The sequence below is a fragment of the Prionailurus bengalensis genome, chromosome C1 (genome assembly GCF_016509475.1).
Source record: "Prionailurus bengalensis isolate Pbe53 chromosome C1, Fcat_Pben_1.1_paternal_pri, whole genome shotgun sequence".
NCBI classification, from domain to species: Eukaryota; Metazoa; Chordata; class Mammalia; order Carnivora; family Felidae; genus Prionailurus; species Prionailurus bengalensis.
The window spans coordinates 127,915,304-127,928,714 of record NC_057345.1 but is presented as its reverse complement, the minus strand read 5'-3'; the positions used below and the strand labels follow the sequence as shown (position 1 = coordinate 127,928,714).

Sequence of the window (13,411 nt, the reverse complement as noted above, 5' to 3'; positions counted from 1 at the left end):
CCAGAGGAGACTCTTTCCTTGACTCTTTCAGCATCTGGTGGCTCCAGGCATTTCTTGGCTGTTGGCTGCATTGCCCCAATCTCTGCCTCCATCTTCGTGGAGACCTTCTATCTTTCTCTTTTAAGGGTGCTTGTCATTGGATTTTGGACTCACCCAGTTAATGCAGGATGATCTCATCTTAAGATCCTTAACTTAATTACATCTACAAAGACCTCTTTTGTAAACTGGTACCAAGTTAAGATTTGGACATATCTTTTTGGGGACCACCATTCAGCTCACTGTACCAGGAAATACCTTACTGTAGGCATTATTTCTCTTTTTTAAGAGGGGATGTGTGATCATTTTATGTCAGTATTGCTAGACATAAGGAAAAACAAAAGTATATTTTAAATATTAAATGATGTATGCATTCTATAAAAAAACAAGGAATCCTGATAGTAGCAGATGGGACACATGCTTGTATTCATTTTGAGGCAGGGATGGCCTTCTGGATTGAGGTTTATGACCATAGATGTGGCCTGATGATTTGTGGGCATCTTGTGGATTCTCTTTTATTCATTCTGAGGAAAAAGGGTTAACATTTTTGGGGTAACTTAAATCCCGTCCAAAACGTGCATATGAAAAGGAAAACCTTTAAATAGCAACATCAGTAACAGAGACTATTTTTTTTTAATTTTATTTATTTTTATTTTTTATTTTTGAGAGAGGGAGAGAAAGCATGAGTGCAAGCAGGGGAGGGGCAGAGGGAGAGGGAGAGAGGGAAAGAAGCCAAAGCAGGCTCCATCGTCAGCACAGAGCCCAAGGGTGGGGTTCAGGAGGCTCTCTCCTGACCGACTATGAGATTGTGACCTGAGCCAAAATCAGGAGTCAGACACTTAACCAACTGAGTCACCCAGGTGCCCCATAGAGACTTGAAAATAATCCAAAGTTTTGTTTTTCTCCATAGCTATCAAGGAGGACTTAGTGGATGTTCGATCTTACATCGCTCGTGCCCTCATGGATGGCTTTGAAGGCCCCTTTGGTTACAGCCAGAGGTTTGGACTGTATCATGTCAACTTCAATGACAGCAGCAAGCCAAGGACTCCCAGGAAATCTGCCTACTTTTTCACCAGCATCATTGAAAAGAACGGTTTCCTCCCCAAGGCCGTAAAGAGACTGCCACCACCGAGTATAGCAAACTTCCCACGTAAAATCAGAGCCTTCACTTTTCCGTCTGATGTGCCCTCCAAAGCTAAAGTAGTTTGGGAAAAGTTCTCCAACCAACCCAAGTTTGAAAGAGATTTGTTCTACCATGGTACTTTCAGAGAGGACTTTCTCTGGGGCGTGTCCTCATCAGCCTATCAGATTGAAGGAGCTTGGAATGCTGATGGCAAAGGCCCCAGCATCTGGGATAACTTCACCCACACACCAGGGAGCAATGTGAAAGGGAATGCCACTGGAGACATCGCCTGTGACAGCTATAACCAACTGGATGCCGATCTGAATATGCTTCGAGCTTTGAAGGTGAAGGCCTATCGCTTCTCTATCTCCTGGTCTCGGATTTTCCCAACAGGGAGAAACAGTTCTATCAACAGACACGGTGTTGATTATTACAACAGGCTGATCAATGGCTTGGTGGCAAGCAACATCTCTCCCATGGTGACACTGTTCCACTGGGACCTGCCCCAGGCCCTCCAGGATATTGGAGGCTGGGAAAATCCTTCCTTGATTGAGTTGTTTAACAGCTATGCAGACTTTTGTTTCCAGACCTTTGGGGACAGAGTCAAGTTCTGGATGACCTTTAATGAGCCCACATACCAGGCATGGTTGGGTTATGGCTCAGGGGATTTTCCTCCAAAGGTGAAAGACCCAGGCTGGGGACCTTACAGAATTGGCCATGCAATCATCAAAGCTCATGCCAGAGTATATCACACTTACGATGAGAAATACAGGCGGGAACAGAAGGGGGTCATCTCTTTGAGCCTCAGTGCACACTGGGCAGAGCCCAAGTCCCCTGAGATCCCGAGGGATGTGGAGGCAGCTGACCGAATGCTGCAGTTCTCACTGGGCTGGTTTGCCCACCCCATTTTCCGAAACGGAGACTATCCCGATGCCATGAAGTGGAAAGTGGGGAACAGGAGTGAGCTTCAACACTTAGCCACCTCCCGCCTGCCAAGCTTCACTGAGGAAGAGAAGAGGTACATCAGGGCCACAGCTGACGTGTTCTGCCTCAACACCTACTCCTCCAGAATTGTGCAGCACAAAACACCCAGGTTAAACCCACCCTCCTATGAAGATGACCAGGAGACAACCAAGGAGGAGGACCCTTCATGGCCTTCCACAGCAATAAACAGAGCTGCACCCTGGGGGACACGAAGACTGCTCAACTGGATCAAGGAAGAGTATGGTGACATACCCATTTACATCACTGAAAATGGAGTGGGGCTGACAAATCCAAAAGTGGAAGATACTGATAGGATATTTTACCACAAAACCTACATCAATGAAGCTTTGAAAGGTATGTGAGAATTCATGTCCCCCTTACAGAATCTTCCAGCATCCATATATCATGTGCCTAACATGGTTTGGCAAAGTGGATTACAAACCATAAACAAGTCTCTCTTAGGCTCTAACTCCATAATTCTTTTCCTGTTGGGGGTTACATATCCCTTTGGAAATCTGAAAAAAAGCCATGGTCATCTACCCAGATGTACACATACAGAGTCCCCATACAAGTATTTTCATGGGTCCATCCATTCATTATTGAGCAACTACTATGTGGCAAGTTCTATTTTAAGTGCAGTGAACAAAAAGATAACTTTCTGTTAACATGGTGCATATGTTATATTCTGGTGAGTTTCATGCACCCCAGAGCAAGAAACTCTTTTCTAAAACACATATCTATGTGTAACTTCTACAGTGGGCTGAGACTCTTGATTTCAAGCCTGTCCCTTTACCCCAACAAAAGAATTTGGTTTTGCAAAGATTGGTCATTAATACTTGCTATGAGAGCATCAGTGCTGGCAAAAAAAGAAGGTGCTCTGTCCATCTGGGCACACATTAATTGTGGGTATGAGTTAATGGTTTAGGACTACTGTTTTAAGTGATGTGCCAGTACTTGTCTAGGGTTCTTGAGAACCTCACCCTCCAGGTGTAAAGCTCTTCTCTGCTCACTTTGGAATGTTCCCAGCCTACCGACTTGATGGTGTAGACCTTCGAGGGTATTCTGCATGGTCTCTGATGGACAACTTTGAGTGGCTGAATGGCTACACAGTCAAGTTTGGACTGTACCATGTTGATTTCAATAACACGAACAGGCCTCGCACAGCAAGAGCCTCCGCCAGGTACTACACAGAGGTCATCACCAACAACGGCATGCCACTGCCCAGGGAAGACGAGTTTGTCTATGGACAGTTTCCCGAGGGCTTCATCTGGAGTGCAGCTTCCGCCGCATATCAGGTGAGAAGTTTGGGGCAGTTAAACGACAGCTATTGCAGACCTACTATGTGCCAGGCTGTGGGCTTGGTGCTAGGAGGGCAGGCAAGAACAGGGGATTGCCACAGACCTGGAGCAGGAAATTATGGGTGCTGTATACGGAATCTGGGAGGTCCTCTCCATGGACAGACCAGCTTCCTCACATCCCCCAATTCAGGCAGACTCGTGGCTGCTTGGGCTATGCTGAGAGGGACGTAGGCAGGCAAAATGGAGCAGGTGGACCTGGGCACAAACACTTAGGCAGAGACCCGCAAACCAGAAGATTGTCTGCTGGAATATGTTCGTTTCTCACCTAGTCTCTTCCAAGCAGGCAGTTTGTTCAGAATGGCTGTCACGTGGGCCTGGGCTTGTTTTGATGTCCTGGCAGCATCATACTGTAACCTTATTCATGCCAAAATAAGCTCAATAATACAGAAAATACGAGGGTTTTCCTTTTTTCACAGAAAAAGATAAAAAGCAAAGAGTCACTTGCCCAGGCAGCTAGTGGAGGTCCCTGCTTTACATCTTCTGCCTCCATTCATTTTCTTTGAAGAAGGAGTGGAGGCTCTGTGTTCCCTGCGGACCCTGGGCAGAGTCAGTGCTGTGAGTTGACCTGACTCTGGGTGTGCTTGTCCCTTGGGTTTCCTTCTAGTCAGCCACAGCTGCTGAAGATGTTTTTGAGGGGGGTGAGGGTGAGCTCCTCCCAGATGGCTGCACTACCAGGTCACAATGAAGTCTCAGACTAAATTAAGCTATGTCCAGACATTTATTAACTACATGTACAAACACAAAACCTGTTCGTGTATCCTATTCTGTAGACTGGAGGAAACCCCCATTCTTGGTCCTCTTCGGTGCTCTGGCCAACACTTTACATGAAAGAAACACTTGAGGACATGCCAGGGTTTGAGAGACAGTGTTCTGTTACTGTTACTGTGGGCAAACAGAGTCCTCTGTAGCAAGGTTTCCCCAATTTGGCCTGATTGACATTTGCATGGATAATTCTTTGTTGTGGGGCTTTCCTGTGCACTGTAGGATGTTAAGCAGCATCCCTGACCTCTACCCACTAGAGGTCAGCAGATTCCTCCCCAAGTTGTAACAACTAAAAATGCCTGTAGACATTTGCTAAATGTCTCTTCGGGGACAAAATATTTCCTGGGTGAGAACCACTATCCACAGGTTTACAGCTGGACACAGGAAGGGTTAGGAATTCATTCTAGGGCACAGGTGGGAGACCTTGGAGGATTCTTAAACACTGTCCATGCAAGGGAAAAGGAGTGTCCTTGAAAAGCTTTTAGCCAACCCACATCTTGAATGATTAAACTGGCATTAGCAAGCACCCATTTCTATTCATTAGACAGCAGACACAATTGTCACCATTTGAAACATTATGTGGTCTAATTAGCAAAGAGTTAAGTGTGAATCAAGAATTGATTAGAAGGGCTTATACTGTGGCCTTCCTGATTAGATACTACCTGATTGTGCATTCTTTTTTTTTTTAATTTTTTTTTTAATGTTTATTTATTTTTGAGACAGAGAGAGACAGAGCATGAACAGGGGAGGGGCAGAGAGAGAGGGAGACACAGAATCTGAAACGGGCTCCAGGCTCTGAGCTGTCAGAGCTGTCAGCACAGAGCCCGTCGCAGGGCTCGAACTCACGGACCGCGAGATCATGACCTGAGCCGAAGTCAAACGCTTAACCTACTGAGCCACCCAGGCGCCCCTATTGTGCATTTTTTTTTAAAACCTTTTATTTGGAAATCCTTTTGAACACAGAGAAACGTTGAAGAAATAGTAGAGGACTCCTGTATATCCTTTCCCCATATTTCTCAACTGTTAAAATGTTACCATTTGCCATATTTTCTGTGTGTGTGTATGTGCACACACATATATATAGTATATATATGAGACTGATTTTATCACTTGAATAAGAAAGTGTTTACCAGGTTTCTCTACCATAAAATTAAGTATTTTATAGTTATAAATAACAATTATTTTGTGGGGATCTACTTGGAGACTATATAAGTAGCCTTTTCCTCATCAAATTTCACCCGCTAGTTTTAGCAGCTGTTGATAATTTGTGCCTGAATCAGTTATTACTGTGATAGGTGACAAACGGTGATTTTCTAATTTCATGATTCCTCTTATATTTATCAGGGGGCATTCAACAGAAAGGTCAAACTTTGACTTTTCTCATATTTATGCATAGTATATAAATATGCATCAGCAGTATGGCCGGATGCAGTCCTATTTTATTCAGTGAGTTATCATATTATTATGTATTTAGATGTTCACATTTTCCACATTTTGCTATGGGGAGTGCCTTTTAGCCAGATCCTGTGTCCTTTTCACATGGCCCATCATTATTTGAGCACTTGCTTAGTTCTTTCTTGTACAAGATGTTCCAGACTCAGCTTATACCTTTTCTGTCCCAGCCCTGTAATCATCCCTTTGTCTAATGAACCCTTTCTCTTACTGGATAGGGGCATTTAGAAACCAAGATCTAGGTGCTGGATATGCTCACTGCTACTGGGGTGTCGTCATTCTAGAATTCCTCTAGCTAGGAAATTCACATATATATGCACAAAAACACGTGCACTTGTATGTTATTTCTATATCTACCCCATCTCTATGTGGATTAACAACATTTTTTTAATGTTTATTTATTTTTGAGAGAGAGACAGAGCGTGAGTGGGGAAGGGGCAGAGACAGAGAGAGAGATACAGAATCCAAAGCAGGCTCCAGGCTCTGAGCTGTCAGCACAGAGCCCAATGCAGGGCTTGAACTCATGAACCATAAGATCATGACCTGAGCTGAAGTTGGACACTTAACCATCTGAACCACCCAGGCACCCCCTGTCTCTATGTAGATTTTAAAACATGAGTTCATACTGATACCTCCAAATCCAATCCACAGGCTCGATGCTAGCTTTCCCATTGCCCATATTTATATCTCTTTTCTCCAGTGGTGAAAAATCTAGCTCCTAATAGCCTCAACATGGTTACTTATTTCCTTTATCCCCCTGCATTAACTTATCTCTTGCACTGGTACCCTCCTGCTGGCCCTGAGCCCACTTGCATGGGGCCGTGCAGGCCACGCTGGGGTACGTGTTCTTGGTCAGGATGCCAGCAATACCTTAGCTCCATCCAGTCACATAACATCATGGTGTATGTGTTATATTGCTTTAAAGTAAATTACAGGGGCACCTGGGTGGCTCAGTATGTTAAGCGTCCGACTTTGGCTCAGGTCACAATCTCACGATTCATGAGTTCAAGCCCTGCGTCGGGCTCTGTGCTAACAGCTCAGAGCCTGAAGCCTGTTTCAGATTCTGTGTCTCCCTCTTTCTCTCTGCTCCTCCCCTTGTGCTCTCTCTCTCATAAATAAATAAACACTAAAAAGAAGTAAATTACAGGGGCGCCTGGGTGGCGCAGTCGGTTAAGCGTCCGACTTCAGCCAGGTCACGATCTCGCGCTCCGTGAGTTCGAGCCCCGCGTCAGGCTCTGGGCTGATGGCTCAGAGCCTGGAGCCTGTTTCCGATTCTGTGTCTCCCTCTCTCTCTCTGCCCCTCCCCTGTTCATGCTCTGTCTCTCTCTGTCCCAAAAATAAATAAACGTTGAAAAAAAAAATTAAAAAAAAAAAAAAAGAAGTAAATTACAGAACTTGTACCTATCATACTACCTAAGCCTGTAAGTAGGCATTTGCTTAGTGGCTTATGGTCACTTTCCCTATAAGGTGGGGGGTGGGGGGAGGGCAGAGGGAGAAGAAGGAGGCACAGAAACTGTGACCCAGGTCCTGATTTGAAATTCTGCCTCCGCAGCTGGCATCAGTGGTATTCGTTTGACTGTGATTGGGGCTGGAGGCATGTGATTGTTCATTCAGACTTTTAGTGCACAGCTGCCATATACCAGACACTGCTACATTAAGTGCTGGGACACCAAGATGAAAGTCACGATGCCTGGGCCTCAGAGTCTCAGGGAGAGTCAGTCAGCAATCCTGTAACTGTGAGATGCAGCGTGACACTGCCAGGATGGACACAAAGTGTGTACAGAAAGCTCTAGGAGTCCAAAAATCAGAGGGTGGCCAGAGAAGTTTCCCAGAGGAGGTGACACTGACACGGGTCCTGACTTGCAGCTCCCCCACTGACAGAAAGGAACTTGTGAGGGCTAGACTGTATGACTTAATTTGACCATGTCTTGTCATCTTGAGATCGAAGGTGCGTGGAGAGCTGATGGCAAAGGACTCAGTATTTGGGACACATTTTCTCACACACCACTGAAGGTTGGAAATGATGACACCGGAGATGTGGCCTGTGACAGTTATCACAAGATTGCTGAGGATGTGGTTGCCCTGCAGAACTTGGCTGTCTCCCACTATCGCTTCTCCATCTCCTGGTCTCGTATCCTCCCGGATGGAACCACAAAATATATCAATGAAGCAGGCCTCAACTACTATGTGCGGCTCATTGACGCGCTGCTGGCTGCCAACATCAAGCCCCAGGTGAGGTTGGGCCCCAGCCAGGGCATTGGTCAAGTCCACATGGGGGAGCCAGCTGGGCCAGGGAGCTCTTTACTGTGTAAACAAAATGCTGTTTTTTAGATTCAGTTTTTGAACTATCAATAAATTCACATGATGCAGAATTTAAAAAGCATTAAGAGTCCACAGTGAAGATTTGCCTTCAGTCTCTGACCCCAAGCCATCCAGTTCCCCTCCTTACAGGCAGTCAAGTTTGCTAGGTTCTCATGTCTGCCTTTTGCAGAGGCCAGTCAGGAGACCTATACATGTGTGCGTGTTTGATCCTTTCCCCTGTTTTTTCCTAATGGTCATGTACATGCAGTTTGGTGCTTGCTTTTAATTAATGGTATTTATTTCTTTTTAAAAAATGTTTATTTACTTATTTTGAGAGAGAGAGAGAGATGAGGGGAGGGACAGAGAGAGGGAGAGAGAAAATCCCAAGCAGGCTCCCCACTGTCAGTGCAGGGCCCAATACAGGGCTCAATCCCAGGAACCGTGAGATCATGACCTGAACTGAAATCAAGAGTCAGACGCTCAGTTGACTTAGCCACCCAGGTACCCCCCTTTTTTTTAAAATAGGCTTCATGCCCACTGTGGACCCCAACATCAGGGTTGAGCTCATGACCCTGAGATCAAGACCTGAGCTAAGATCAAGAGTGGAATGCTTAACCAACTGAGCCCTTCACAGTATTTTTTACACGTATTTCCGCAACCATATGTAGCTTCCCTGTTTATTCTTCTTTTAAAAAAAGTTATGTGGAATTGTTTATATCTTACTTCTTGAATTACTTTTCTGTTAATTAACAGTCTTCCCTGTGATGTTTCCAATATTTGCCATCTTAACCAATGGTGCAATGAGTAACCACAGGCATACATAATTTTGGGTGGGTGTAAGTTTATCTGTAGGTTGTGGTCCTAGGAGCAGAATTGCTGGGGCAAAAGTGCATGTGTTTTGCAGCCAGGAGTTATTTTTTTTAATGTTTTCACTTATTATTTTTGAGAGAGAGAGTGCATGAGCAGGGGAGGGGCAGAGAGAAAGGGGGACAGAGGATCTGAAGTAGGTTCTGCGCTGACAGCAGAGCCTGATGCAGGGCTCGGACTCACAAACCATGAGATCGTGACCTGAGCTAAGTCAGACACACAACCGACTGAGCCACCCAGGCCCCCCAGCAGGAGTTATTATGAGTAATAATACAGAAGCTCACTTGAGAGCTGACTTTGCTGTCACCAAAATTTTTAAATTTTACTTGGGAGCCTAAGAACATGTCTCCTCTTCACCTGGGCCCTATGTGATAAAGTGCTGGAGGGCGCTCTTCTATGAAGCTGTGTGTTTTCTCTGCTATACTGGCTGGGATTACATACTGCAGCCAGAACATGATCTCCACATTACCACTTTTTTTTTTCCCCTCCAAATAAAGTACTATCTGGACTTTTTCCCTCATACCGCTAACGTTGTTAGAGCTAACCAGCCACCTAACACTTACTACCATGAATGCTGAGAGAGAAAATGGCCAGGTGGCTGCCCTGAGAGGACAATGAACTTCATTACACATGATTCAGAACTACATCAGAGAGCAAGTAACTCAAGCTCAAACAATCATATAGCCCTTGCAGGCATGGAGACACTGAAGAAAGGAAAAGCGCTGGGCATGGAAAGCTTCAGGGAGGTGTGGATCCTGAATAGAGAGGAGAATGTGGATGGATGGGTGGGCAGGGGAAGGGCATGCCATGCAAAGGGAGAGACTGGGTCTGGGCTAAAGATGGTTAGTGGCCCAGCGCAGACTGAAGACAGTGGACATCTGGCTTAGCCAAGATGGGGTGTGTGAGGGCATCAAGGGGAAGGCCAGGGAACAACAAAGGCCACAAGGACATGGCCCGGAGGCCCATCTCCAGCAAAGTGTTCCCAGCTCCACAGGAAGAACTTCCAGATACACTGGATGAAGTTCATGGGGGGTATCCCATTATAAGTGAAATGCTTTCATCCTCCTCCTGGAGCCTCAAAGCCTCGCTTAGTACAGTCTATCCAGGCTGATTCTGAAGCCGCAGCATTTCTGATTCCTGACTGCAACCAGAGCAACACTGAAGAGTGTCCAGGGCGGTGGTCACATGACATAGGCTTCACAGTGATTCCATGACATGCAGGTCTTATTGCCTGAGCCCAAGGTCACAGAGCTGGTAGGTGGCAGAGCTGGGACTCACACCCAGGTTTCTCTGATCCAGATGGGAGTCTCATACTTCAACACAGCTCCCCCCGCCCCCCCCCACCAAAGAACCTGTGAGCTATTTCATGTTTTCATTCATTCTCTGCTTTCTTGGCATTTGTGCTGGTGCACAACAGCACCAGTGATTTCCCATGGAAGTAGGTTGATGGAACTGCCAGTCTTGCTTTTGCACAGGTGACCATTTACCACTGGGACCTGCCCCAGGCACTCCAGGACGTTGGAGGCTGGGAGAATGACACCATTGTGCAGCGGTTTAAAGAGTATGCAGATGTGCTCTTCCGGAGGCTGGGAGACAAGGTGAAGTTTTGGATCACTCTGAATGAGCCCTTTGTCATCGCTAACCAGGGCTATGGCTATGGGACATCAGCTCCAGGTAAAGGTTCTAGGCTCAACTTGTCAGCTCTTTGGAGTGTGGTGTTCTTAGTCTCACCAAGACTTGAAATCCCGGAGGCACTGGAAGAGGAGGCCAAGAAAGCCCTGTGGTGGTGCTTTACAATCGCTGCCTCTTGTTCAAGGCTGCCTGACAGGCAGCAGGTTTCCCCTTCTGACACCACTTTTTGCTAAATACGGATTTTACATCTCAGTACTCTCCAAATAGCTTCATTTCTTTGTGCTTTTTTTTTTTTTGACTTGCCTCAGATGGGAAGCTTCCCGAGATCAGGGACATGGTCTAATCGGTGTAGGGAAGGACTAGTCATCAGGCTGTACAGGTCCACAGTGTGTTTTCTGCAACTTCAAAATCCAAAAGTTTCCAAGAATTGATTTGGCTGATCTGAGCTCATCCTCACTTGAACCAATATAAGGCTGCTCATGGGCATTATCCCACTTAGTGTCAACATTTCTGCTACAGACACATTTGGCTCCTTGATTACAGAGCGCTCTCCTGGGCCCTGCTAGGGTGATGTGTAAACATGTTATAGGCAACTTATTACTTTTCTAAGACACATAAACCTTGTACTTCCAAACCATATGGACCCTAAGGGTTTCGAATAAGGGATTGTGGACCTGTCCTTGTACCTTTAGAACCATCCAGTTTACCTTTTCTTTAGTTCTGAGCTTAAGAAAATAAATTTGTGTTTACGCAAAATTCCTTAGGATCACATGTAAAAGCTGAAAAGTGCCACAGATCGTTACCACATTTATCTCCCCTTGATCCTTGGTTGGTGCTTTGGTTTACCATTCCTTCAACTTTCTTCAACACGTGAGAGGTGACCTTTCTCACAGCATTCGCTCCCAAGGAATCTGTCATCTGCTTCCATCAGCTACATTGTCCAATGCTCCTTCCACTCTAGTTCCCCATCCGCCAGGATGTCAACTCCCAAGGCACATACTTTGCTGGGTAGTTTGGGACATAGCCACTCTCTGGGGGAGACTTATAGAAACCAACATTTACCAAGTGTCTGCTCACCAGACACAGTGCTGCTTGGTGCTTCACATACACGACCTCATTTCCTTCTTACAAGAACTCTCTAGTGCTCACTTTGCCAAGGAGGAGCCTGAAAGACTGAATTACCCAAAGTTACACAGCCAGCAAGTAAGTGAAGCCAGGATTTGAATTTCCTTCCTCCTGACACCCAGACCTACACTCCCCCAAACATAGAGGCCGTCTATAGGCAGAGAGTGATATTCTTGGCCATGTTCATTCTTCATTGACATCCATGTATGTGTTTCCAGGAATCTCCTTTAGGCCTGGCACTGCCCCCTACGTTGTTGGCCACAACCTAATAAAGGCTCATGCTGAGGCCTGGCATCTGTACAATGATGTATACCGTGCCAGTCAAGGTGGTGTGATTTCCATCACCATCAACAGCGACTGGGCTGAGCCCAGAGACCCTTCCAACCAGGAGGATGTGGAGGCAGCCAGGAGATACGTTCAGGTCTGTTTTTCCTTTGGTCATTGTTATTACTCTCGCCTGTTTTTCCCTCCTGTCGTGAGCTAATGGAAATAGAATTGGATTACAAAACAAAGATTTAGGTTGAGGACCCTGTTTTTCTGTTACCTTATTTTGTGAACTTGAGAAGATCACTTAGCCATTTTTATACCTTAGTTTCCTCATGTATGAAGTAGAGATGACCTATCCATATCATAGGTTTGCTGTGATCAAAGTTCTTTGGGATTGAGTTTTCTTTTAAGTCTTAAAAATGATTTGTACACGTCCTTGCTGCATGCAACACTGGCTTGAAGGTAACTAACAGAAATGCCATCTCTTCAATCTCTGGTTTGACTGTAGTAGCTGATAGAGCAGGGCTGCAATGTCACATTTCACCTCTAGGTGTCACCATTTAATTTTATTTACTTGGCCTAAGAATTCCTTGAGTAGGGTGTGAAACTCATTAGTGCCCCTGATCTTCCAATTCTGAATTTTAACATAAGGACATGCACCTTTGGTCATGAGATTTTGCTCCTAGGAAGTAGAGTCACTCGTAAGCAGTGGACCATCCTTATTTCAGTGTGAGCCCCTGACATGAGAAAAAAGAATAGCATTTGTCAGGGCACAGCTTTTCCCTGGTTCCTGCTAGTGTCTCTGACAAGATTAGAAAGCACCCTCTCCCATGTTTCAGCATCAAAAACAAGGGTCTCTCTCTCTCCACACTGGTCCCCACTTTTTAAAAAAAAAATTTTTAACGTTTATTTTTTTGAGACAGAGAGAGAGAGAGAGAGAGAGAGAGCATGAACAGGGGAGGGTCAGAGAAAGAGGGAGACACAGAATCCGAAACAGGCTCCAGGCTCTGAGCTGTCAGCACAGAGCCCGAAGCGGGGCTCGAACCCACGGACCACGAGATCATGACCCGAGCCGAAGTCGGACGCTTAGCCGACTGAGCCACCCAGGCACCCCTGGTCCCCACTTTTTAGCTCTGTGGAGGAGCCTGCAGACTGCAGCATTCTGAGGGGGCAATATGGGTCTTGGTTTCCCAGACTTTTCACAAGAGAAGTGGGTAATAGAGATCAAATTAATGAATGCAAATATGAGCTTAATTTTCCCATTTGTTAGTCAGCTGGGGAAAAAGTCTTGGAACAAAATTAATGCATCCCTCATTTTAGAGTCACAAAACTGGTAAATTAAAGCAATCATTTTTTCTGAAATCAAAACCCTGAACCTCAGGAAATACTAAGCTCTAATCTCATTAGATTGAGCCACTTGTCGGTGAACTGTGATGCAGCCCAGGACCATGATACACACACACCATAGTAAAATCAGCTTCCACGGAAAGGAATGGCTTGTTAC

General features: G+C 45.6%; 1 protein-coding gene across 1 annotated transcript in view; it reads left to right on the top strand.

Moving 5' to 3' along the window:
* Positions 1 to 13,411, top strand: part of LCT (lactase) — a 51,249-nt gene that overhangs the window by 30,443 nt on the left and 7,395 nt on the right. The window contains exons 8-12 of the mRNA XM_043573319.1: positions 947 to 2,497; positions 3,170 to 3,438; positions 7,657 to 7,947; positions 10,359 to 10,557; positions 11,859 to 12,061. Coding sequence (XP_043429254.1) covers positions 947 to 2,497; positions 3,170 to 3,438; positions 7,657 to 7,947; positions 10,359 to 10,557; positions 11,859 to 12,061 — 2,513 coding nt within the window. The remainder of the gene's footprint in view (positions 1 to 946; positions 2,498 to 3,169; positions 3,439 to 7,656; positions 7,948 to 10,358; positions 10,558 to 11,858; positions 12,062 to 13,411) is intronic.